Raw genomic sequence first — 24337 nt, forward strand, 5'->3', positions numbered from 1 at the left:
GGTGTTGACGACGTAGGAATGCCCGGTTGCGTCCAAGCCTAACAAGTGAGCGGTGTTGAAGACGTGGAGATACGTAGGATAGTGAACACCTGCCGCCTTGAGATGATTTGACTTAACGGGCTCTGTCCCAAAAGCTGTCCTGGTTGGTAACACCATCACCCCCTGTGCACATGTGGTTTGTATCATTCACCCGAGGAACCGGCCAAGCGCTGATTAGTTTTCGGCATCGTCACGTTCGCCAATGCCTGATATACGTGTATTTCTGTCTTGAGCCTTGCAAAGGAAAAAGAGATAAGGAAGAGGGAGCCTGGACCGGAAAGGGAGCGGGCAACTGAGAACTAAAAATAATAACGCTAATAAAAACAAACAGAAGAAGTAAAGAGAGCAAGGAGAAGAAAAGAAAGCAAAAGAAAAGTCTGAGAATGAACTCATCCGGCGGTCTCTATCCTGCTCCGTGGTGTACGCCCCTGCTTCTGCCACACTCGCATCCGGTGTCCCATAACTACGCAATGTCCACATATATATACATCGAGCTCGGCCTCGGACCGGAATCGGAGCACCAGGCTTTTAGATGGTCTTTTGGGCGCTTTCTCCTCCGCTCAGCTCGTTCTGGTCGGTGGGATACCCTGCAATGCAATGTCAGCGAAAGTCTGCTCCCCCATCTGAACAAAGTTCGAGCAGCGTCGAACAAGGGAGGGGGCCACCTACACCAGGAACAAACGGCGATGATGCAGTACAAGCACATCAGCAGCATGCCCTCGAGCCAGTGGCTCTTGCCGTCGGCGATGAGGTAGTTGACGAGCAGGACGGCGACAAACAGCACGGCGACCTGGAAGGGGTCGAAGCTGAGCGACATGTCGTCCATGCCCATGCCCCAGCCGATGACGATGAGCAGGGGGATGACGAAGAGGGCGACCTGCATGCTGGAGCCGACGGCGACGCCGATGGCGAGGTCCATCTTGTCCTTGATGGCGACCGTGACGGCGGTGGCGTGCTCGGCCGCGTTGCCGACGATGGGCAGCAGGATCAGGCCGACGAACTCGGCGCTGACGACGCCGCCCGCCGTGACGGCGCTGATGCCGTCGACCATGAACTCGGCGCAGAGGGCGATGACGACGGTGGAGAGGGCCAGTGTGGCCACGGCGACCAGGAAGTGCAGCTGCGGCTCCTCGCTCTCCTCTTCCTCCTCCTCCGATCCCTCCTTCTCCGCCACCGCCGCCTCCGCTGCCGCCTCTTCGTCCTGGGGATTCTTGCGGGGCGGCTGGGTCACCACGTTGCGGATCTTTTCGTTCTCGGTCCGGCTCGAGATGAGCCCGCCGCCGAAGAGGCCCGCTGGGGCGACCAAGCCCCGAGTGACGGCGCCCTCTTTGAGCGGCGCCGGGCCAAGGTGGAGTGGGTGCTTGAAGGGGCGGGCCTCGACCTTTTGGGACACTTCGGCGAAGACTTTGGAGTGTGTTTTCAATTGGAAGACGAGGTAGGCAGCGTAAACGACGAGCAGGATGACCGAGGTGCCGCGAGAGAGCTTCGCGACGTCGGCCTGACTGGTATTGCTGGCGATGTCGAAGACGGTGGGAACAATGACACCAGCCACGGCCAGGGCGAGGAGGCTGGCGGCGGTCTGGGCGACGGTCGTGTTGAAGAACTGCTCCTGGCGACGCAGGCCGCCAAAGAAGAAGCACATGCCCATGACGAGAAGCAGGTTGGAGAGAATGCTCCCGATGAGGGAGGTCTGCACGATGACGACTTCCCGGTGGGCCAGCGCGATGATGGCCACAATGAGCTCTACGGCGTTGCTGCTCCCGAGTCAGCAGGAATTTCACGCCGGGATGGCGTACCTCGCAGAGGGGGGGGGGGGGGGGGGTAAACATACCCAAAGGTGGCGTTCAACAACCCGCCCAGCGTCTCGCCCGTCCGCAGGGCGATCTCTTCGGTGGAAAAACTCAGCATAGCGGCCAAGGGAACGATGGCGATAAAGTTGACCACAAACACGGCAATCCTGCTGACAGAGGGGACGTAGTTGATGGCAATGCCGACGGGGGCCGCTAGCAGCAGCAGATTGATCCAGGAGTTGAACAGCGTCCGCCTGATCTGGTTCCCGACGGTGAAGGGTTCCTTCGGCGTGAGGTGCTTGAAAAAGGTACGTGACTTCTTGGGCTCCTCGGCCTTGTTCACATGCTCAGCGGCGGTCGTACTTAAAGATTCCTGACTCCCCGCGGTCCTCTGGCGCAGGACACTTTGGGTTATCGTGGCAGGGCCGGGCTCGGCGGACATCAACGGGTCCGGGGCGGCACCAGCAGCGGCGGCAGCGGCATCGGGCTGGCGGAGCTGTGCGCTTGACTCGCTAGTCTCTGGCCGGTCGGTTGCTGGGCCGTGGGCGCTGCTGCCGGCAGTCGTTGGGACCTCAGGGACGGTGTGGTGTAGAGTGAGTGGCTGCCCCACCATATCGACCTCGTTGCTGGCCTCCCAGTTCCCCGGTAGTGACCTGCTTCTGCCGTTCTGCGGGAAGATCCGCCAGCGCGAGTCGTAGCTGGCTGCCCTGTGGGCCGCCCGCTTGTTCCGGTAGGCATTATCTGTGTCTTGTCAGCAAGAGAGGGCCCTCGGCCTCAGCGGAGTCGCGCGCGGGTGCTGACATGAAGCCATTGTGGCAGAGGCGGAGTGCGGCGAGCCGAAAGGGCTCGATATGGCGATATCTCAGTGACGCCGGCTTGCCTTGACTAGACAAGCGTAGTCGCCAGGACACCAGTTCTGGTGCTGACAGCTATCTCAGAAAGGGATGCCGATTTGGGGAGGTGGTTGAATGGATGCCGTCACTGTCCCTGGGGTCCTGGGGGAGAGAGTCAGTCGAGATGCTGAACGTTTTCGCAGTGCAGTGCTTGGATATAATTATGCAAGCTACAAACAAAGCATGCCAACTTGGCGAAGCAAAGAGCCGAAATGACTGACCGCTTGCTTTATCACCGAGTCCGGTGCCGGGAAGCTGAAGAGGGAGTGTGCCTTCGCTTCACAAAGCCCCTAGCAAGGCACACGCCGCGAGTAGCCTTTGTGAGGTTGCTTCGTGCGTTGCACTCGCACCGCCTCGGGGCTAACGTGCTGCGTGGGCGAAACAGGTATGAGGTGAGAAGCTAGTTATCGGGCTTGGGCGCGGACTGTCTCCATGGAATACGCGCTCCTGGGGGTGGTTGAAGGGGCGCTCACATGGGATGGGGATGGGGCGTGTGCGGCACACCGCCCTCGATGTTGTTTGAGTTGGCTCCAGGAACAAACCCAGTGTTCTCACACAACTGGCATCCCAGGAAATGAACGCGGCGCTGCACTCCGTCCTGCAAGCCCAACACGTGCCGGAAAGGAAGAGAGAAAAATCCAACGCGTGCTGCTGCCAAAGTGTGCTGCATCAAAGGGGCATGCAACAAAGATTGTCTCTTTTTCCCGATCCAACAATCACTTTGATGGGGCGGTCTCTGGGAGATTAGCATCTGCGCCCCCTTGACGTTTCGCTTCGGCGGGGCCACCTTGGATCCGTGCAAAGGTCGCGCCACACCATCTCCCAGGGGAAAGGGGGAATAAGAGTTACGTCTTCCACTGCGCCTTCCCTTCCTTGGCCGTTAGCGCTTGTTACGAAAGCGGAGGCTTGGCTGGCACCCAGCATCATTCCGAGTCGAATCCGAGACCATGACGCCAAGCCAAGCCCGAGCGATCCCCCCTGCGGAAAAGTTTCCCTGACTCCAATTGAACATTTTGAGCCACTCAAAACCATTGCCTGTTTGCTTCTCCGACAAACGACGGCTTGCACCGTCCCTCCGTACACTACACTATCCGACCGCAGTATGGCAAATGCTACTCTACCTACACTGAACAAGATCGCCACAGCCGTCACCGCCGGCCAACAAAATTCGCTTGTCCTCGCTCGGTATGGAGTACGCAAGCCCAGCCGGACAAAAAGCACGCCCGAATTACGTCTGCAGAGCATTACGTCTGCAGAGCGTGGCTACGTCAGGCACCTCGCATGGATGGCACCTTCTGCGAAGACGGAGGCCCAAGCCAACCTGGAAGCCCAACTCCGTTTCTCCCGGGAGGCCAACCAAAGTAAAACGCCCAAAACGAGCCCGCTGTGCGACGGTATACAGTTAATCTACACTACACAACACTAGCGAAAATGGTGCGCCAAGCCCGCGGTATATACCGCAACGCTGTGTGATGGGCGGCCTGCAGCTTCTCCCCGCTCAGACTGCCGAGAGAGAAAGAGAGAGGCCTCCCGTCGCCTGTTTGGCTGGCAACACCCGGCTAGTGAGGCCAACCCGCCAGGAACCTGAGCAAATGACATGCCGACACATACCGCACTCCTCACCTGACCAGCACAATTGTGTTTTCGTAGCAGGCAAACTGACCGCCATGCGCCCCTGCTCAGGCACGTTCTCTCAAAACGCATTGCAATAGTTACGTAGCTAAGACACGGCCAACGATGGCTGTTCGCATTGGTTCCCTCAATACCTCGTAAATCGGGACCGAATTACTCCGGACAGAGCACCGCATCTCCTCGGTGAATCCGCCTTTGCTCCGCAGTACTGTGGTAGTCAAGCCGCCAAGCAACAAAACAACATCTGACACGGGCCCGAAGATGTGACTCAGTGTACAGAATACTCGGTGCGGCGGGCAAAGTGACGACCCTCAATCCCTTTCCCGCTCCTTCTCCTGCCCGCCCGCCACGCTCCTCAAGCCGCCCAGGAACCCCTCATACTGCAAGCTGCCCCTCCTCAACAGCTGCGACGCCGACCTGAGCGCCAGACCGGGGCTGGCCGCTCTAGGACCGGTCCCCGCCGCCACGCCCTGATTTTGAGTCTCTCCAGCGCCCACCCCTGCAGCCGGAGCGGCAGCAGCAGTAGAAGCAGCAGTAGCAGCAGGAGAACCACTATCCACCGCGCCCGCAGCGACCACAGGCCCGGACCCTGACGCCGACACCAAAGGAGAGGCCGCCGACACCGGCGCCAACACCCCAGGCGGCAAGCCCAACACAGGTATGCTCCCCTCGGGCACCGCCCCCGCGATTCCAGCCGCCGAGGCAGAATTCACGTCCGCCGCGGCAAAGGCAGGCGTCATGGCCGCGCCGCCCGCGCTCGTGGTCGCCGGCGCCGCGGTCCGCAGCTCCTTGTAGAAGGCCTCCAGCGCCTCCGCGTCGCGGCAGAACGCTTCCAGCTCGTCCTTGATCCATTCCGGCTCCTGTGCTGTCGTTGTCGTTATCGTTGTCGTTGCCGTCGTGGTGCCCCCAGCGGCGGAAGCTGCCGCCGGTCCGGACTGCGTCGGCGGGAACTTGGGCTGTCCCTGGCCCGGCGTGCCCGACGACGCGCTGCCCGGTGTGCCGCCCGCTGCTGCCGAGAGCGCCGGCCGGACGACCGGCGAGAGGAGGGAGGAGCCCGAGGTCGGTTTCAGCGCCGGCGACGAGACAGGTGTCGGGTCGCGCACGACAGACGAGGAAATCGGGTTGTTGGAGATGCCGTAGGGTGTGTATGAGCCTGGCGTAATGACGCGGTTGCCGCTGCCCAGCCCGGGCGTGCCGCTGCCGACGGAGCCGCCCCCGCCAGCGCCCTGCTGCTGCTGCTCACCGCGAAGTTCCTTCTGCATTTCGCGTTCCCGCACCGCGGCAGCTCTGCTGCTGTACAGCCTGTTGGCAAGCAGCAGGATGTGGCCTTCGTCGGTGATCTCGGCTAGCAGGGACCCCGACCGGTGGATGTACTGGGTGTACTTGAAGTCGGGCTTGCCCCACGAGTACGAGACGTCCACGTCGCTGGGGAAGTTGGACGCTGCTTCCATGTCGAGGACAAAGTCGAACTTCCGCAGGATGGCCTTTTGGTAAAAGTGCCGTCCGGGATGCGCCTGCGGCGTGAAGGAGTTCGGGTCGTAGTACGTGATCGGGGACTGGTCTGGAGGCGGCACTGCTAGCTTGATCACGTACGGCCGCCGGAACGGATTGACGGCGCTGATCGCACATGCTTCCGCAATGGGTACCTCGACGACCCGGAGTCCGTATTGCGCCGCCTCGCGGCTCCAGCTCTCGATGGCATCCTCCACCAGCTTGGCCGTCACGTTCATCCAGTCTACGCGGAAGTGGTAGCAGTTGTCTGGGTTGTGCAGCCTGTCGTAGTGCAGCTCGACGACCTCGGGCCGGTATGACCGCCTTCTATGGTCCACATCATACTTGATGACCCTACTCAGCATCACCCTCGGCTTCTTGCCGGTTGGCGCGGGTGTCGCTGTGGGCGTCGTCGAGCCAGACGTCGGCGAGCTCTCCTCGTGGATCGACGTCGGCCGGGAAAAGCTGGGTCGCGTTTCGCGCGGCGGCTGCTCCCCCAATGGTGTCGACGGTACTGATCCTTGGCCCCGCTTGGAGTTGAACCAGCCGGGCGGATGCGGCTTCGCATACTCGCTGCTGATCTGGTAAAAGTACTGCCCGTCCCTGAAGGGATGCCGCTTCTCGACATGCACAAACAACCCGCCGCCCTCCTTCTTGCCCTCTTTTTCCTTGTCGTCCGAGACCATGAGGCGGTTGCCCAGAGCCTCTGCCTCTTCGCGGTCTTCGAGATCCTCAAAGTTGTCCAGCAGCCAGCTTGTCATGTCCGACCCGATGAAACAGTTGTAGTGCAGCCGAAAGTGCCATCTGCGATTCTGCATCCGGACGCCGCCTTCCTCCACCGGCTGCTGGATGGCCTCGGCGAGCGCGGCCAGGTTGAGATTCTTCTTGGAGAACCGTTCGCCGCTTCTTACGAGCTGTCCTCTGCGGTCCAGCCCCTCTAGAAGGGGCAGCGTCTCCAGTTCGGCAGCGATGACAACGGATGCGTCCTCCGTCTTGTACACAATGTCGAACGGATTCATGCCCTTCTTCGCGCGGGTCCCTGGGCCCTGGAGCCGCCGTTCACTGGGCGGGATGTAGCGATGTCTCTGCCATATCTGGGCCAGCTTTCTGATCCCTTCGATGCGGATCTCTTCTTCGTTGTCGCCGCCCCCCGTCCCGGGAATAGACGAGCGCCGGCCCGTCATCGGAATCAGGACAAATCTGGCACGCCAGAACCTGAGATGCTCCGTCAGCTCGTCGTTGTGGCCGGCAACAGATGCGTCGATGTAATTCCAGTTCCTCTCCGCCTTGGGCGTGACGAGATCAAACTCGCTCGTCTGGTAGCCGCTATCCAGCAGGGTCCGGATCGCCGGTTTGTACAGCTGCGGACCCCCACAGGTTTGCTGAAACGAGTCGGTGGGCTTCCGAACGAAGATGTTCACTTCGACTTCGCTCCCGTTGACGCACGACAGCTGGTGGATGGTGTTGCCGGCCGACATGAAGATGCTAGTGCCATCCTCCATCATGTGATCCCGCGAGAAGATATCGGCGACCCTGACTTGCTTTTGGCCAAAGGCCCTCGCGACAGCTGGGCCGACGACGATCTGGAACCCCTGGCAAAATCGCAGGCTGACCAGCTCCCGTAGCAATTCGTCACGAGACCTCGGCTCCTCCAGGAGTTCATCATCAAGATTTTGAGACACGTTGTAGGGCTGGCGCTCGTACTCAGCCTCGAACTGCGCCTTGGAAGGAAAATATTCCGTCGTCAGAGGCACGGCGGCCGGGGAGCACAGGCTCTTCCATTTCATGATCCTCATTTCCTGAGGTCTCGGAAAGACGTGCTGCCAGCGGCTGTAGAGCATGGCCATGTCGACATCATTCGTGTCCGGATTTGAGGGGTTGAGCACAGTCAGCCAAGGTGACAGCGCCGTCTCCGGCGACAGAGTAGATGGCAGCTCAGGTATGGCACCGGCAAGCAGTTTGGAGTTGTAAAGCTTCTTGGCGTCCTCTGCTCTGATGGCGTTCGAGTACTTGATATCGCGGTCCTGACCAACAGGTTCCGGCCGGAGAGTCGTTGCAAGAATGGAGCCAGATAACATGCTGGCGGAGGGCCCGCTTGCCAGCTGCTGGTTCCTAATCGCAACTGGCCTGGTAGGCGTGCCTGGGAGATCTGCGGGGAAATGAGGTCCCGCCGTAAGGGAAAACGGCGAGAGGGCGGCCTGTGACTGGATAGGAGTGGGTGTTCCTACCGTCATTCTATGGGATGACGATGGTCGCTCTCCCGTCCGTCTCGCCGGCGTCACCGACAAATCCTGCCAGCTGCGCGACGCCGTCACTGATTTGGACGCGCCCACGCTTTCCATGCTCACCTCGGCAGTCGCCGGTTTCGGAGCGGCGATGCCGAATCCCCGGTCACCAAGGCTAATGTGGCGCATGAACTTGGGAGGTTTGACAGGAGACGACGGGGCCTTGGATGACGAAGGCTTGTTAGGCTTGACGCTTATGCTTCTCCGACTTGACGAGAGGACACCTTGCCTCTCAGAGCCAGGGCGATAGTAGGAATAAGTCTCCAGGATCGTCTGCTGGAGGGCTGATGACGGCCGGGACTCCGTCACGGAGGTCCCGAAGAGAGCTGTAGCATCCTCCAAAACCTGACGCCTGGGCGTTTCATCTTGGTCACGGCCATGCCTGGGGTGACTCGAGCTTCGGCGGGAGGGCAGGCGCGCCCTACGTTCGTCGTATTCCTGGAGCTGCTTCCACAACGATCTCTCTCCCGGTTTGCTGTGCCTGTCCGGAGCAAATCTCTGAAATCCGAAGACGTGGTCAAACAGCGTTTCCGGCACCCGCATGTTCTTGACGATGACATTGCCCTCGAGGTCATAGTGCGGTTTGGAGGCTTGAGTTGCCAGGACCGCGCTGAGAGGAAAGTCGGGATCTGTATGCAGCGGCTTGGTCTCGATCTCGTTTGTCTCCATGACGCTCCTCATCTGCAAATCATACATGCGGCAACGGATGGGAAAGTCATCGCCGGTGTGAGTCTGCATGGCGTCCGAGACGGAAAGAGCGATACCTTGGTATGATAATTCCTCTTCGGAGGCGCCGGTCCAGTAAGAGACGTGAAGCCATTGCGGAATGGCAGATACCCACTCTTCTTGCGAGGAAGCTGGGCCAGAGGGCTCACCAGGGCGCGCCCCATCCATTCTCTTGCTTGGCGAGTACGAGCCGGCGAGGCTGCTGTAACTACCGGATGCAAACCCTGTCTGCTTCGGGGTGCTTCCGTGGCTGAAGTCTGCTTTGCTCTTGCGCCGAGCACGGCCGGATAGATGGTGCGGGTTGCGGTACCGAAAGAGCGGCACGGAATGGAGTGGGACCTTGGGAATGCAAATCAGGTCAATGCCAATCCCGTTACCCACAAGGGCCTCGGTCGTCCGGCGCAGCGCATCGTACTCGACTTCGAACACGCCGGGGCCTGGGCTGATGACAACCACCGAGACCCCTGTTCTCGTCAAGTCCCGGTCGATGTAGTCGTGGGCATACATCGAAGAGGCCATGTTGATGGCCTCCAAGAAATTTCCGTGGATGGCTCGGGATGGCTCGGCCTTGATTCTGTTCAGCAGCAGCTCTGGCTCGCCAGAGTCTTGGGGAGACGTGGAAGACGCCATCGCCTTTTGGTGGTCGGTGCTGATATCCTTCCGCAAGTGGTTGAACTCGCGCTTGAGCTGATGAAGAATCTTGGTCCATTCCCCACTCGCCATCTCGCTGACGACAACACGGTAAAAGTCCTTGTAGGGATGGCGGTCTCCCGAGGCCTGCACGCCGGTGAAGTAGTCATGGTGAACCGCAGCATTGGCCAGCTCGGTGGAGAGGCCCATGTCATACTCGACGCGCGCAAACATGACGATGGTAACAAGGTGTTTCACCTTCATAGCTGCCCACTTCTTAAATAGGGCAGGCAGAAAGCCATTGACAACCTTGTTAAACATGATCTCGCCGGAGCCGTCCTGGTCAAAGTCCCACATCTCGCGGGCCATCTGGATAAAGAGCACATATCGAGCAGACTCGCTACGGAAGATGGGCTTGGTGTCGCGGCCGAAGAAGGCAGACTGAACCTTGCGCCCGTCGACGTAGACAGCGGTGACCTGCGCCTTGACGGTTCCCAGGAACAAGATCATCTGGCCCTTGTAGACAGTCCGCTGGGCCAGCTCGCCGACGGCCATGCGCCACATGTCGGCTCTCGAGAGATACTGGTCCTTGAAGCACAGCTCGATGTGGGACGCCTCCACGGCAGGGTTATTTGCGTCGATCTGAACGTCTCAGCACTATGACAGGTCACCAGGGGTGGGCAGGCGATGGCTGTTGGCGCACATACCGGGGTGAGCGTGACCTGAGTGCCTTTCCTCATGCCAAAGGCGTCGGCGATAGGCTTGGCAACGTAGACCTCGACGGTAGGATACCGCGCCTTCAGCTCCCTAGGCATGTCCTTAGCCACGCAGATGTAGCGCCTCTCGGCGCAACCGGCACACGACCCATCCTTGCGTTCCTGGAGGTGCTGCTGCTTGTGGTGCGGGTTCTGTGCCGGCTTGTCTGCGTCGGCCTTCACCACGTCGATGGCCACGAGGCGGCCGGGTCCGATGTCATCGCCAACCAGGTCGAGGTTCAGCAGCACCTCGTCGCGGGCAAACGACTCGTTGACGGTGACGGTCCATCGTCGTCGTTCGGCGCGCAGGCGAGATGCCGGGCGCTCGCGGACGGTAGAGCTGCTAGAGGTGGTATCGCCAGGGGAATTCGAATACGTGGTTTCGAGAAGCCGGTCAGCGCTCGATCTGCTGATCTGGCGGACATGGGTCTGGTCCGGTGGGTTTGGGCCTTGCTTGGCCGCCCTCGGCGAAACAGCCGATGAGGCACTGCGAGCCGACATGGAGACTGTCCGTGCTCATTGATCCCAGGCTCGACAAAAAATAAGAGACTGCTGCCTTGGACTGGTCATAGCGCAGTGTGTCAATCACTGTCAACAACTTGGAAGGCAGGAACGATGGGAGACAGCCAAAGCAGCAGCTCGACTACCATTGGCGTGACATCGTCAAGCTTGGACCAGGTGAGGTTATCCCATGGCCATGGCCGGCAGAAGTCGTTTGAGATCCACAGCCAACTTCCACCGCCTTCCAGTTACAGCTAGCCTTCCAGACCTAGTCCATCCATGCACGAGCCATGCCTGCCTGCCGGCAAATAAGGTTGTGGGCCTTCTCCCAAGATGTCCGGTCCCGACGGAGAGAATTCTGGACACAGCGGCAATCATGCCCAATGTTTGCTGTTTCCCTTGTCTCGGCATCGCACATCCGACATGTCAAGTTCGATCCTTACAAAGAAGACCAGTGTATGAGATCACAAGGCGCGTTGCTTCACACGGCTGGATGTGAGAATCATGCAGCTCCGTCATTCAACTGCGATTAACGAGGGCAGTGTTGCCCACATGAGACGCGCAGTTCCGGTGCCAGACCCTTGAACCGTGCATGGATGAGTTATGTACATACAGACAAACCATTGGCACAGGACGTCCTCCGACTGGGCCGGTGAAACCCCTTTCTTTGTGACTTGTTCGAGGGCAGACCGCTTGCCAAAGACCTCGACAACTTACCCCTGTCCAAAACAGCAGCTACGTGTTCGTGTTCTGCCGCTGCTGTCAGAGACCGCGGAGGCGTCAATGAGGGCGGCATTCGCTTTCTCGATGCCTGGGTGAGCTGGCTCTCCGCCAGTTTCATTCCCATCCACTTCTCCCAGCATGTCTCCGGTTTTCTCCTTTGCTGGGCTCTGTTCCACCTCACCCGTTCTAGTGTACACTAGCTTGTCCCCGGTCCGAAAGGCCTGTGCATCGGCCACCCGAGCTCCCCGAGGATCCGAACTTCAAAGAACTACCACCACCTGGGTCTGCAGATCCGCTCGGAATAACCAGGCAGGTTTCCGGTTTGCTCATTCTCAGCAGGCCCTGCCTTTTGTTGTTCTCTGGCAGTGCTTTGCCTCCCTTGCAGAAGCCACCAAGTTCCCGCGGCAGTCACAGCTACACCGTTGGCCACCGGGCGTATTCCCAGCAAACTCTCACAGGAGAGCCAGGACTATAAATGCCGTGGATGATACTCAACTCCCAACCAGTCGATAGGAAACACTAAACCGAGCTCCCGCGACATCCCCTAGCCCGCGGCCGGTCACCAACCGAATGTCTCGCACAATGGCGTTCAAGCTCGCCGACAAGCACAAAATGGCGGCGGCTATCGCCATCTCCTTTGCCTTCTTCGCGTGCGAGCTCGCAGGTTGGTGGCATGACCGATTCTTCCTCCAGGAAAGGCAAATCAGTAGCTGATGTTATTGTATCTGTATCCCAGTTGCCTTCAGAACTAGCAGTCTGGCTCTCTTGGCCGATGCCTTTCACTACGTGGGTCATCTCCTAGTAACCTGGTAACTGGCCGTTCCATCGGAAGCCTGACCGATTCGCCAATTAGTTGAACGATCTCGTTAGCTTCGTTGTGACCCTGACGTCCATCGTAGTATGTTTATCTTGTCCAGCTTGGGAGATAAGCGCCTTGGAACACGCCAGTTAGGTCGTCGACTGACTGGCTCCCCTCAGATCTCGGAGAAGCCCGAATTCCGACAAGATTTCTCCTTTGGCTGGCAGCGTGCCCGGCTGCTTGGGGCCTTCTTCAACGGCTCGTTCCTGCTCGCGCTCGGCATCAGCATCTTCCTCCAGTCCATTGAGCGCTTCATCGCGGTCAAGGAGATCGACAATGTAAAGATGGTCCTCATCACAGGATGCGTCGGTCTCGGCTTGAACATCATTACCGCTGCGTTTCTTCACGGTCAGTCTACCTTGGAGCTGTCGTGTGTCGAAGGTCATGGAACTTACACAGCCGTGCAGAGCACCACCATCATGCTCACGACGATGTCCCAGACTCAGAAGCCGAATATGAATCTGAGGATGCGTTGGGGCGAGAATGCCTCCATCAAGACCACGACCAATCCGAATGCCGCGTGGAGAAGAGGTCTGCTTCCGAGTTCCATGCCAACCATCGGCATGTTAGCCACTCCCTCAAAGCTCCTGGACGGGAACTTGGCATGATGGGCGCCTTGCTCCATGTGGTTGGCGACGCCATCAACAACATCGGCGTCATCATTGCTGCCCTTATCATCTGGTTCACGTCCTCCCCCAGCCGATTCTACGCGGACCCCGCCGTTGGCCTGGGCATCTCGTTCATGATCCTCTTCTCAGCGCTGCCTCTCGTCAAGCACAGCGGAGAGATCTTGCTGCAGAGCGCGCCACGGGGAGTCTTTCTGAGTGACATCAAACACGACATCGAGAAGGTAAGTGCTGCTTACGATACTGCCCTACAACCGTTTTCCCCCGTTCTCAACCCCCTGAAGAGAATAAAAAAGGAATAAAGAAAGAAAGACAGAAAGAAAGAAAGAAAGAAAGAAAGAAAGAAAGAAAGAAAGAAAGAAAGAAAGAAAGAAAGAAAGAAAGAAAGAAAGAAAGAAAAAGAAACTAAAAAAAAATGAGAGAGAGAGAGAGAGAGAGAGAGAAAGAGAGAGAGAGAGAGAGAGAGAGAGAGAGAGAGAGAGAGAGAAAGAGAGAGAGAGAGAGAAATCAAAAGAAGCGCAAAGCAACAAAAATGCTAACTACCACCCCCCTCCGTTCCCCGGGTCCTCCAGATCCCCGGCATCGAGTCAGTGCACGAACTGCACGTCTGGCGGCTAGACCAGAAGAAGGCCATCGCCTCGGCCCACATCACCGTCTCGGACCCGGACGTCTCGAGCTTCATGGCCAAGGCGAAGACAATTAGGGAGTGTCTGCATGCCTACGGCATCCACTCGACGACCCTGCAGCCGGAGCTGGTCCTCCCTGCTGCCGCTTCGCCGCCGGTTGAGCCGCGGGAGCCCGTCCCTCGCGATGGTGCTGGTGGCGGTGATAATGGTGGTGCTGGTGGGAAGAGGCATGCGCCGTGTCAGATCATGTGCGGCAAGGGCTTATGCGACCATCTCATGTGCTGCAACACGCTTGTCCAGGTGTGAGGCGTGTTGGGTTGCTAGGCTTAGCGGGAAGAGGATAGAAGAGGTGCCCGGGGGGTTCGCCGGCAGCAGGTGCTGGTATCTACAAGGATGAAGATTACTATTTGAATATCATGGCTCCGCTTCCTGCTCTAGTAATGCTGTGAACACTGGTCCGAGTGTGTTACCGTGGCATCGCGCAGATCCGGATCCCCAGATCCCACGCACGCCGTTGGTGCCATCAAGCAGGCAGGATACCTTAGGTACTTTACCTCTAGTGCAAAGCAGACGGTTTACTCTATTCCGTCTCCAACATGGAACTTACATCCTACTCCCCTTGAGCCGTGCCATTCCTCTGGAATGTATGGTCGATGAGCCATGGCAAATATGCGATAGAATGGAACAACAGTGCTACGACGACGGTAAGTACCTAATCAAATTACCATCAAGTAACCACCAACCCCAACGCCATAACCGCATATACGCTTCTCAGACTGAAAGATGCAGACTATCAGATTATCATCGAGGCGCATTGCCACAGAGGGCTCAAGAGATTATCAATCTTCAAAGATAACAACGATGACTTTATCATGCTATTCCAAGGAGCATCAATTCATCAGGCCGAGCCTATACGGATCTCAGAACCTGCGGTTGGTGCGACTTTTGTGCTTAGAAGCCTCAACATCTCGAGTAACTTCCTGTCTCATTCATGGTCGATGCTCAGCTTCTTTTTTTTTTTTTTCTTTTTTCTCTTTTTTTCTTTTTTTCTTTTTCTTTTTCTTTTTTTTCTTTTTTTCTTTTTTTTTTCTTTTTCTTTTTTTTCCAAGCGCGTCAGCTACCACGGACATGGAATTACCTGCCATCCCTGGTCCTTAACGTCGCGACGACTCACTCGAACGGCAGGCTGTAAGGACGTTTACAATCTCTCGAAAGACGCTGGGGCAGCTGCACGTATCGTAGTCACCCTCCCTCTTTCCAGTAGTGGCAACACCGCTGGTAGCTTTGATCACCAGTACGTCTTTCCGGCAGAGGTCATCAAATACCCAATTCACAATTTCCTCCAACAGGCCATGACACTTGTGGCCGACGGGTGCCTGATAGCGCTCTCTCCCACTGGCAGGTGGCACCACGTCTCGTCATCTAGCTCTATCGCATTTGCCGTCTTCCACTCTTGGAGACGTTGGTGCGCTGCTGGTGAAAAAGAGCCAAGGTCTGCCTTGCTGCTCCAACCCGAACAGATATGCCTTCCGTTGCCGCCTTTCATGCACGGAGCTTGCCAGCAGAAGGACCAGCCAGGATCAAGCGGGGATCTGCAGTCTCCCAGATTCTGCCATACGTCGACAACTGCCTCCACGCCTCCGATCGCATGATCGTAGGTCGTCAGCACCCACTTTGTCGGGCAGTAGCTGCATTCGCCCTTCGTTATCCTGCGAATGTTTGGAACGCGCTTGTTGCACACCCGGCTCAATAGGCCCTGCCGGGAGGACATAGCCAGCCAGTGATTACCGAGCTGGCCTTCCACCTGCCGGCGAGGACAGAGTCTGAGATCTGTCTTACGATGCGGAAAGTAGGGGTGCTCGTGCCGGCATGTTTGGAACCCATGATACTGCGGGTCGACAATCAGGCCCCGCCCCAACCACCAACCCGACCTAAGGGGCTTCCGGTCTCGCAGAGGAATCAGGAGTCGCTGGACCGTGTGGACAACCAGCTTCCCGCGGACGACTGCCGCCTCCATGTCCAGCTTAACGTGCTTGCCCCGAAAAGCCAGGTCATACCTCGATGACTCCGCGGGACGCTGGAAACATGCGTCTGGGTGCCTCCTCCACTCGGTCGAAAACGAGAGCGAGGGCAAGCGCAGGGGCTCGGCCTCGGGCAACTCGCGCGAGCGGTATTGCTCCATGACCAAGTGCGCGTCCCGGAAAGTGAGTCGTTTGAAACCCCACCAGCAAGGCCCAGTGTGCTCTTGCCATTCGCATGCTGTTTTTGCCTGCCGAGTCCTGCCCAGAGCCGAAGAAGGGGCCACTAGTCGATGCAGGATTCGGCAGAAGTAGCATAGGTCGTGGCTTGACTGGAGGTCTCTGGCAAGCAGCTTCAACAGCCGCCACCGTTCCTCCTCATCCGGCGCGGCGAAATAGTCCGCTTTGTTACAGGCCTCCACGGTTCTCGTGGCCACAACGTCCTGTCCCCAACGCGTCCACTTCGAACTCGCCGATTTTAGTTGATGCAGGGCACGACAACTGAGGCTGAGTGCGATAGCCTCGTGTGGGGCGAGGGATTCGGCAACGGTCAAGATGATCTCCTTGGGAAGTGCCAGCAGGTGACACCTCGCTCGCTTTGTTATGCCCGGCGTCTCCGGAGAGAGGTGATAGTCGTCTCCGCCTGGCCAGGAATAGGAGGGCGGCGGCTGGTCTTCGACAGGCCAGGAATCTTGGATTTTTGCCGCTGGTTCTGCTGCTGGAGCGTCAGGGGGCTGAGGCAGTGTCCTGGCGCGGGCCCTCCTCGCCCGCCAACGTAACCACCATTCTGCAGCCCGGTCAATTACTTCCATGCTGAGTTTACGGACCGGAGAAGTGCGATCTGATTGGCAGTCTGTATTCCAGAAGAAATAAAACTAGTGAAAGTGGCTGCGGCCATGGGGATCCTCTTGTGCTCCTTTGTCTGCCTTGGACTCAGAAGGTCAACTACTGCACCTCGATGATGCGGTTATGAAGTCACAGATGATGTGCTCCCTCGGCAGCGCCAGTAAAACCCTAGGTGACTAGGTACCTATCTATGCGGAGTAGTGATCACAATCTTGGGCATAATCGTGAGCTCATTGACCCTGAATACCTCGATAGTGTGCCGCGGGAGCTGGTTGTGGTGTATTTTCTACAAGCGGTGACATGGCCGAGTCAACGTGTACTTGCGACGTAGTGACGTTGGATAGATAGAATCTTGGCGGTTAGACCCGGGATCTCGCCTCCCCCCCTTTCCCCCCTTTTCCGCGGCCCGGACGCCATTTAACCAGTGCCAGTGGAAGAATGAGAACTTCATGCTCTGAGCTTAACGGTTTATTACTCACCCGGCGCACCTGGGCACGGCTGGGTATCAGAAGGTTTGAATCCAGACGGGCGGGCTCTGGTCATCGCGATTAGCAGTTCGGACTACCTAGTGCCCGTTGCTCTCTCTGCGTCGGCCACCTACTGCAAATTAGCTTTACCTTGACACTGCTATCACATCGGCGCTGCAGTCCCATCAGGATGGCATCACGTACGCTTCCTTCTGTTTTAGGCAGCCCTCGGTGTCTCGAGAGCTCAAGTTCTTTCATCGCGGCACCCTGTGCGTGTGTGTGTGTGTGTGTGAAACCTTTGGACGACGCTTGCTCTTGCAAACGCAATTAGGAGCCTTTTCCAGCTCTAACCGAGGCTGTGTTTCCAGTGATGACAGCTACGCGGTTATGACAGAGGGCTGCTTGATTTGAAGCTCAGGAAATTTTTCTTTAGCCCCTGTTCCTCAGGGCAACCCCGTTGCGTCTACCGATACCGTTATCTGGTGATGCCTCGGGGGATGACGAGGGTTGTGAATTGCTGAGTTCAGTACCGTCCATTTTGAACGACGATTGCCAGGATGCAAAGACCTAAGGCAGGGGGGAGAAAACGGGGTGAGGAGCTTGCTACAGGTACTTTGGGAAGAAGGGGAATACACTAGATGCTGACCACTCCTTTCCCACCACACTTCATCGTCTCTTTGGAGCCGTGAGAACCTTCTTTGTTTTAGTCATTAGACGTGCGGGTGCGACATTCCGAGGACGGCTCGGACGGGCAACGGAGCAAGTCAGACAGGCCGCAGCACTGCAACCACGCCGAGGCTAACTCTCTTTGACCTTACTAGGTAGCATCAGCAGCCGTGCTCTGGGCGGAGATTACTGCAAAATACGGTACACACTACCCTTGGTATCGCAGAGAAAAGAAATGCTTCTATGCATTGGGAAGAGCAGTTCCGGTGAGAGCAAGCTTGACAAGACCTGGCTGTTTGCGCTCCTCAAGCTTCTCACCCGCACGTGCCGGATGGATGTTCATCCAAGCCTGAGTTGACAGACCTGCATATCCAAGCTTCCAATGCATTGCGTTCTCGTCTGCGCCGTGGATGTAGTTGGCCAACGTTAGCTATGGTGTAAAGCAATCCACCTTGCAGGGAGGGGGGTGTCATACAACATTTGAATACAAGCCTGTTCGCCTTCAAACATACTGTATTTCCTACAACAGGATGTCAAATGCCAAAACAGGCTAGAACAAGGCTACTGAACCCAACAGACTAAAACTACCTCATCAGAGTGTTCATCCAACATAATGTCAATACAATTGGAGCTTTGAAATGGTAAGGAAAGTCTTGTCCAGGCCAACACTCTGTTTTTCCAGTTTCAGGCTATTGTAAAAAAACAGAGCGGATCCATTCCAGACGTCCTTACTGTACTGCAGCTCTATAGACCCGAGTTCCTTCCCGCTTCCAACGCGCGCTCGTAGAGTTCCTGCCTCGTAGTTCAATTGACTGTGACTGCCTGGTTGTAAAATCGTAGATCCATTTTGCGAGGTCCCCAGTTCAATCCTAACTGTAGCCCGTAGAAAAAAAAAGAAAAAAAAAAAAACAGTTCAACCTGTACGTACCCTCAGTAACCCTCAGTAACAATTACCAGGTAGGTACGCTCAGTGCCTTGTTTTTTTCCACTTTTCCGTATTTTACATAGATTACAACAGTATGTTAGGCCTTCAACAATATATTCAAGGAACATAATGAAAAAAAGACAATATCATTGAGATAGGCTCAGGATAAAACTGCCCCAAGATACTGTTCTCTGCTACATGCATTTGCTAAATAGGTGCTAAAGTAACGATGTATTTTCCAACAGTATGTTGGGGCACAAACAGGATGACTGAGACACTGTTGTCTGACACCCCCTCCCTGCAAGGCAACTCGAGTATGAGGGGAAAGGCGGTGACCTGCGGTCGCTGCCGCCCGGTCTGGACGGAATGTGCCGGCTGCCCACGGTTGCTGTTGCTGCTCAGGCCAAAATTCCTGTTCGTTACACTAGGTGCTGGCTGGTCTGTGCAGCCCTCTGCTGCCCAACCGGCGCGAGGATGGAGATTGGCGGCAGGCGGACGTGCAGAGCGCAGCGGCGTGCCCCACTTGGCCTGCAGCGTCCTCGTCTCGAGCCGCCTCGATTTGGCAGGCTCAACAGGTCCCGAGCGGGACCCGCCCACCTGCTGCACACGACACGGCCTGGCCTGGGACCGCCGCCGCTTCCATTCTGTCGTCACCGCCATTCTGGACCTGGGGGCCCCGCAAAACCCAACGACAGCGATTTGATGCTGGCAAACAATTGAGTGAAGCAAGCTTGAGGCTCTGGCGCACCTGGGCAAGCAGAGAGCGGGGTTTTTTTGGTCAAGACTCTCCGTCGTCGCTCCTCCTCGTCCCGCCTCGTCCCTCCTCATTTATGTTTTGCTTTTTGCTTTCTCGACGACTTCGCCCCAGGGTGACCGCCGCTGACTGGTCGCCAAATTGGAGCCGAGGCCTGGTCATCTTCGGTGCGTTCTCCACATGCAGGGCTCACAGAACCCGCTTGTTGTGGATGCCATCCTGATGCTAATAACAGCGCACCACTCAGCGGGCTGTCCATTAAAACAGTACCAGAGCTGGCGGTCGCCGTCGGTATAAGCTAACCTAACCACCGAGTGGTCCGTCTCGCCAACCCCAGCCCTGGTATCGAGACCGCAGCGGCGTCTGTCGCTGTTCGCCGTCGCTCCGGACAACGCAGGCTCTCGCTCTCGCCCTGGCCCTGGCCCGGTGCCTCGCCCAGCCTTCGCGTTTGGCCCTCACCCGGCTTCGAGTTCTCAGCCTGGTGAGCATTGACGAGACCGAACCGAGCGGGACTGTGGTTCGCTGAGTTTGCTGCTCCTTCGACGCAAACCTGGACCCCGCGACCTCTTCACCGGCTTTGCGACCTCCGAACTGAAGCTCCCAGGGCATTTCATCCTCCCCCAGACGTGCCATGCCATTCAACGCTTCATCAAGCACTGGCCCTTACTCATTCTGCCGCTCTCTCCCCTCTCACCATTGCATCTCACACATGGCGACCCCTCCGACCCCAGGCGCGATGATGCTTATCCGGCGCGTGGCCGTCATTTGAACCGCCGAACCAGATTCTAGTCGCTGACAACTTCCTTTGCCCCATCTTCCCAGCTGCCCGTTGAGCGCTTGGAGATGCTCGGGAAGCTCTTCAATCTCGGCGCTGCCTCCGGCTCCGGGGCGATGCCCGCACCCCAGGCCTCTGCGCAAAGACCCTTCCCACTCGAGTCGGTCCAGGAAGACATCCACACACGGCACCTGCTCTTTCCCGATCCGCAGGACCTGTATGAGAACCGCGCCAACCAGCTGTACCCCTTGTCCAGCGGTGCCACGACGCCCACCGGTTCCTTGACTGCCGCCTTCGACTACAATGCCGACACCGAGCTCGACGTCCGTGATGTCCGCATCATCATCATGCAGGACGCCTTGAGCTCGGTCGCCGCTTCTCTCCTGTATGACAGTCAACCTCCCCCACACGTTCCGTCCGCTTCCATAGATCGCCCGTCCGCCACAGCCGGCTCGTATTCCGTCCAGGAGCCGCGCCGGGCCCCAATCTCGCCGCGGAAGCCCAGCGTCAGTTATTCGCAGCGCCCAGTCGTCATCCAGCCGGGCAGCCCCAAGCTTCGGCAGGGCGCCTTCGACAGGAGGCCATCCGTCCACAGCCGCAGCCAGGGATTGGTCGAGAGCGAGTCGCAGCGTGCTTGGCGCGAGTACCGCGAGGAGCTTGCCACCTTTTCGAGTTGTATATTTGGCAACTCCGAGCTCATGGGATACAAGGGGACCTCGACCAAGGTTCACGTCGTGCCCTCGGACGTCCGCCAGAGCGAGACCGCCTCGGGGCTCGGCGACGGCCGTGGCTCACTGGGCCGGTCTACGATGCGGGCAAGCCGGCTTTCGCAGTCCTTCTCGTCCGAAAACCCTCCGCCTTTTCCAGCACCGCCTTCGGCCGGCGGGGCAAGTCGGACCCACGACCGGAAGAAGGTGCTGATAACGCGGCTGTTCCCCGTCAACCTCCCACTCGATGGCGGCGATGTGCCGCCTCTCCACGGGGCCATCTCTGAGGAAAACACGGGCTACCCGTCTGCGCAGAGCGTGGAAGAAGACAAGACCCAGAAGAAGAAGTTCCAGCCGAGGCAGAAGAGGACCCCCATGTACGCCGTGGCCCTCATCATTACCCTGCCCCCTTCGCCCGCGCATTCCACGCCGGCCACCTCGCGGTCGGCTTTCAAAGGGCCCAGCTCGTATGCCGAGCAGGACTCCTTCCCATCATCCTTCAGTTCCGCCCGGCGCTCCGGCTGGACGCTGGTCGGCCAAGGAGGGTACGGTGGAGCCGATGCGCTCGAGCCGAGTTATGGCAGCGATATGGAAGACCAGATTGACGCCATTACGCAACATTGGGACATCATCATGCGGACCTTGAGCCATCTGCAATCTGTCGTTGCCACTACCCTCTTCACGATGCTCAGGCAGGCCGACCTTGCATCACCGGACCCGCTTCCGGCCTTGTCTCTCCAGCTGGCCCGGAGCTCGACGGCATCTGGACGGCGTGGCGACGACGCTCAGCCGCTCAAGACGCCCAAGACGAACGCGAAGCACATCACGCTGCTTCCCAACTGCTTGCTGGAGAATCGGACCATTGGCTCTGAGATTGACGCGGCCAAGACGCGCATCGTTGCGGGCATCCGAGCCTCTCGCGTGACCACGGGGCAGAACCGCTGGCCCATCTGGCGCGAGGAGGCTCGCTGGGTGGCCAAGTGGGCCGGCGGGAAGGAACAGGCGTTCTTCTTCTTCAACCTGCTCACGGGATTCCTCGCAACACATACCGACTGGCTCCAGGCGCTGAGTCCGCCGTCGTATCGGCGTCGCCATCTCCTCCAGCAGCAGCAGAAAGGGAGGTCCGAGGAAGACACCCTGCTGCCCGCCCGGACGGTTCTTCTGAGCGACAACAAGATAGCCGCACGACGGTTGGTCTTCCTGTTGTCGGCGTTCTTGCCAGCTTCGCAACAGCTGCCGACCCTCAGAGCCCACCGGCCAAGCACGCCGGCGTCGCTGGGCGCCCTGTCGCAGTCGCCCCCGTCCTTCGTCGTCCCCATTCTCAAGGAGGAGTCCTTGCGGAGGAAGATAAACCGCCGTACAGGCTCGCGCATGCCGTCACACTCCCGCAACCTCAGCTTACAGACGCACAGCGCGCGAGCGGGCGCTGTGCCCCCTCCGCTAGCCCACCTGAGCATGGAGGCCCGACACGAGAGGCGGGCTTCGGATGCTGCTTCGATCCGCACCAGCCATCTGCCTATCCGCGGGAGCGACCCAAACACGAGGAAGAGCAGTGCCGCCACGACCGCGACCATCACCCCAGAAACCAGCATTCCGCACTTCTCCACGGTTCACCGACCCGAGATCTTCTCGCAAGGCCGTCCCGGGAGCAGCAACAGCGTGGCCGCGGATGACTTGAAGCGGCTCACCAGGGATGAGAGCCCGGGGTCTCAGAGCTCCGCGACTGGCGAGCGACGGCAGAGCTCGAGATGGAGCGTTATTAGCGGCCTTTGGAGCGCACGAAGGAGAGGCTCCGCGAGCAACCCCCCAGCGCCGAATGAAGGACAGGGTGGAGGCCCTCCCGGGTCGCCTGCCAAGGCACGAAAGCCTTCTCTCACAGCCTCGCCGAAGCTCGCATCTGCCGCCGCGACTGCCGAAAGTTCGGCGGGTGATCGCCAGTCCGGAGATGCGCGCGGCAACCCAGCCCCGCCGAGCCCCAAAGATCTCCCACCTCCTCCACCCGGAGCATCTGCAGACCCTCTGGGGCTTTCCGAGCAAGCCGAGGTCGTGCCGAAAACACAGCGGACCCCGGACCCATCAGGAGCCTTTGAGTCCTCAGTGAAAACTTCGATTAACATCGATGACGGCGTTATCGATGTGGATGTTCCGCTACCCGACTTCATCACCTCCTTCGAGAGCGCCGTGAGCTCGCCGTCTAGCAGCGGCTATCTGTCCGCCTCGGGTTTCGGCACCGGCCTGGACGCCTTCGAGCACTCATTCCGGTTCGCCGCCGATGGAGACGTCCCGCTCAACGTCGCCGGCTGGCTCCAGTACTACCATCCGGACTTCGTTTTGCAGGCGCTGCCGGCTCAGGACGGCGTCCTCGAGCAGATCAAGGCGTCGATGCGCGCTGAACCGACCCCGCCCCTGCTCGCCGGCGCTCAATCGGAGGAGGACTCGAGGGAGAGATGGGTCGATGTCACGTCGGCCATCGTGGCCGACACAACTACGTTCACCATTACGCGCATACGTTACCGTCGCCTGGTCAAAGTGAAGCAGTCCGGTGCAGCAACCCGGAACTCCCACCTTGCACCGACGACGCCGTCCTCTTCCCACACGCACAGTACCGCGCCGCCGGCCACGCAAGCGGCGGACCCGCCCTCCCCGACCGAGGTGCAGCTGCAGGAGGAATTCATCGAGGAGCCCATCGTCGTGTTCGACGACGTGCTGATCGACGCGGTAGAGCGGGTCATCGCCGCCGCCGGCACGGACACCACCGTCAGTAAGGTCAGTTCGACCAGCTCATCCCGGTCGACGAGCAAGCGCCGGGAGAGGGAAGGTCATGCGCCGACAGAAAGGCGCGACAGCTTGCCGGCGACGTCCGATGCGCGCACCTGCCCGAGCCAGGGGCAGAGCCAGGCCCAAGGCCAGGCCCAGCGGCAGAGGCCGCATCACGAGCTGGCGGTCACGGCCGGCCCGCAGGAGGTGCCGCGGTCGCAGTGCAAGACTGTGCTGTTGTCGGCGCTGGAGGACATCATCCAGGATGTGATCGCCGAGAGGGAGGAGCTACAGCAGCAGCCGGAGGGACCGAGTGCGCATCGCACCGATGCGAGGGACAGGGAAAGCCCACTGCGCCAGGCGGTCAGGGGCTGGATAGAGAGCGTGGATTCGGGTGACGGGAACGGTTCAGTTTAATCCGCTAGCCATCACGATTACTGGCATTTCGTCGATACCCCCAATTTTGCTTCTTGTTTTCGTTCCATTTTGCCTTGCTTCTATCCGCGTTTGGGCGGACTTGAGGAGGCGCAGCGGGACACACAGTTGTTGTCTCTAGCATGAGCAACAGCGCAGCTGCTTTTGTGGGCTTCTTTCTGCCGGCTGCATTGCGTTGAGAGGCTAGCGTTAGCAATAGAATTCTTTGCAGCGGATGTTCCATGCCAAACAAAGCTTTCATGAAGTCTTCATCAACTGTCCTGCCTCTCAAGTGGCCGTGCCTGCTGTGCTTGCCTCGCTTTCGGGCTGGCTGTCTGTTTTCCCTCCCATGCCCTCTCAACGTAAACCGTGGCGGCCACCTTGTCACCGCGTAGTGTAGGCATGGACCGCTTGTTTTGCCTGCCCACTCAC

The 24337-nt window shown here is 58.6% G+C and overlaps 5 protein-coding genes across 5 annotated transcripts; 2 read left to right on the forward strand and 3 right to left on the reverse strand.

Annotated features, from left to right (window-relative positions):
• Positions 1-291: 291 nt before the first annotated feature.
• THITE_2115235 (uncharacterized protein) lies at positions 292-2737 on the reverse strand. Its single transcript, XM_003653091.1, has 4 exons — positions 2631-2737; positions 1871-2570; positions 709-1793; positions 292-626 (listed from the first exon to the last, which is right to left on the reverse strand). Exons 1-4 carry the CDS (start codon positions 2638-2640, stop codon positions 568-570), a joined length of 1854 nt encoding a protein of 617 aa, XP_003653139.1. The 5' UTR covers positions 2641-2737; the 3' UTR covers positions 292-567.
• A 1791-nt stretch (positions 2738-4528) lies between these two features.
• On the reverse strand, positions 4529-10974 carry THITE_2115240 (uncharacterized protein). Its single transcript, XM_003653092.1, has 2 exons — positions 10194-10974; positions 4529-10128 (listed from the first exon to the last, which is right to left on the reverse strand). The coding sequence occupies exons 1-2, from the start codon at positions 10740-10742 to the stop codon at positions 4666-4668; spliced, it is 6012 nt and encodes a 2003-aa protein (XP_003653140.1). The 5' UTR covers positions 10743-10974; the 3' UTR covers positions 4529-4665.
• A 1073-nt stretch (positions 10975-12047) lies between these two features.
• Positions 12048-13882, forward strand: THITE_2144300 (uncharacterized protein; the record flags this gene model as incomplete). The annotated part of the gene is made up of 7 exons (XM_003653093.1): positions 12048-12129; positions 12202-12251; positions 12319-12363; positions 12444-12672; positions 12822-13174; positions 13523-13705; positions 13739-13882. 7 exons carry the CDS (start codon positions 12048-12050, stop codon positions 13880-13882), a joined length of 1086 nt encoding a protein of 361 aa, XP_003653141.1.
• A 1024-nt stretch (positions 13883-14906) lies between these two features.
• On the reverse strand, positions 14907-15758 carry THITE_2088283 (uncharacterized protein; the record flags this gene model as incomplete). Its single annotated transcript, XM_003653094.1, has 1 exon — positions 14907-15758. The coding sequence occupies one exon, from the start codon at positions 15756-15758 to the stop codon at positions 14907-14909; it is 852 nt and encodes a 283-aa protein (XP_003653142.1).
• Positions 15099-24140, forward strand: THITE_161226 (uncharacterized protein; the record flags this gene model as incomplete). Its single annotated transcript, XM_003653095.1, has 5 exons — positions 15099-15230; positions 15330-15552; positions 15623-15780; positions 19650-19733; positions 20075-24140. The coding sequence occupies 5 exons, from the start codon at positions 15099-15101 to the stop codon at positions 23906-23908; spliced, it is 4431 nt and encodes a 1476-aa protein (XP_003653143.1). The 3' UTR covers positions 23909-24140.
• Between the last annotated feature and the right edge of the window lie 197 nt (positions 24141-24337).

Source organism: Thermothielavioides terrestris, chromosome 2 (genome assembly GCF_000226115.1).
Source record: "Thermothielavioides terrestris NRRL 8126 chromosome 2, complete sequence".
In the NCBI taxonomy this organism is placed as follows: domain Eukaryota; kingdom Fungi; phylum Ascomycota; class Sordariomycetes; order Sordariales; family Chaetomiaceae; genus Thermothielavioides; species Thermothielavioides terrestris.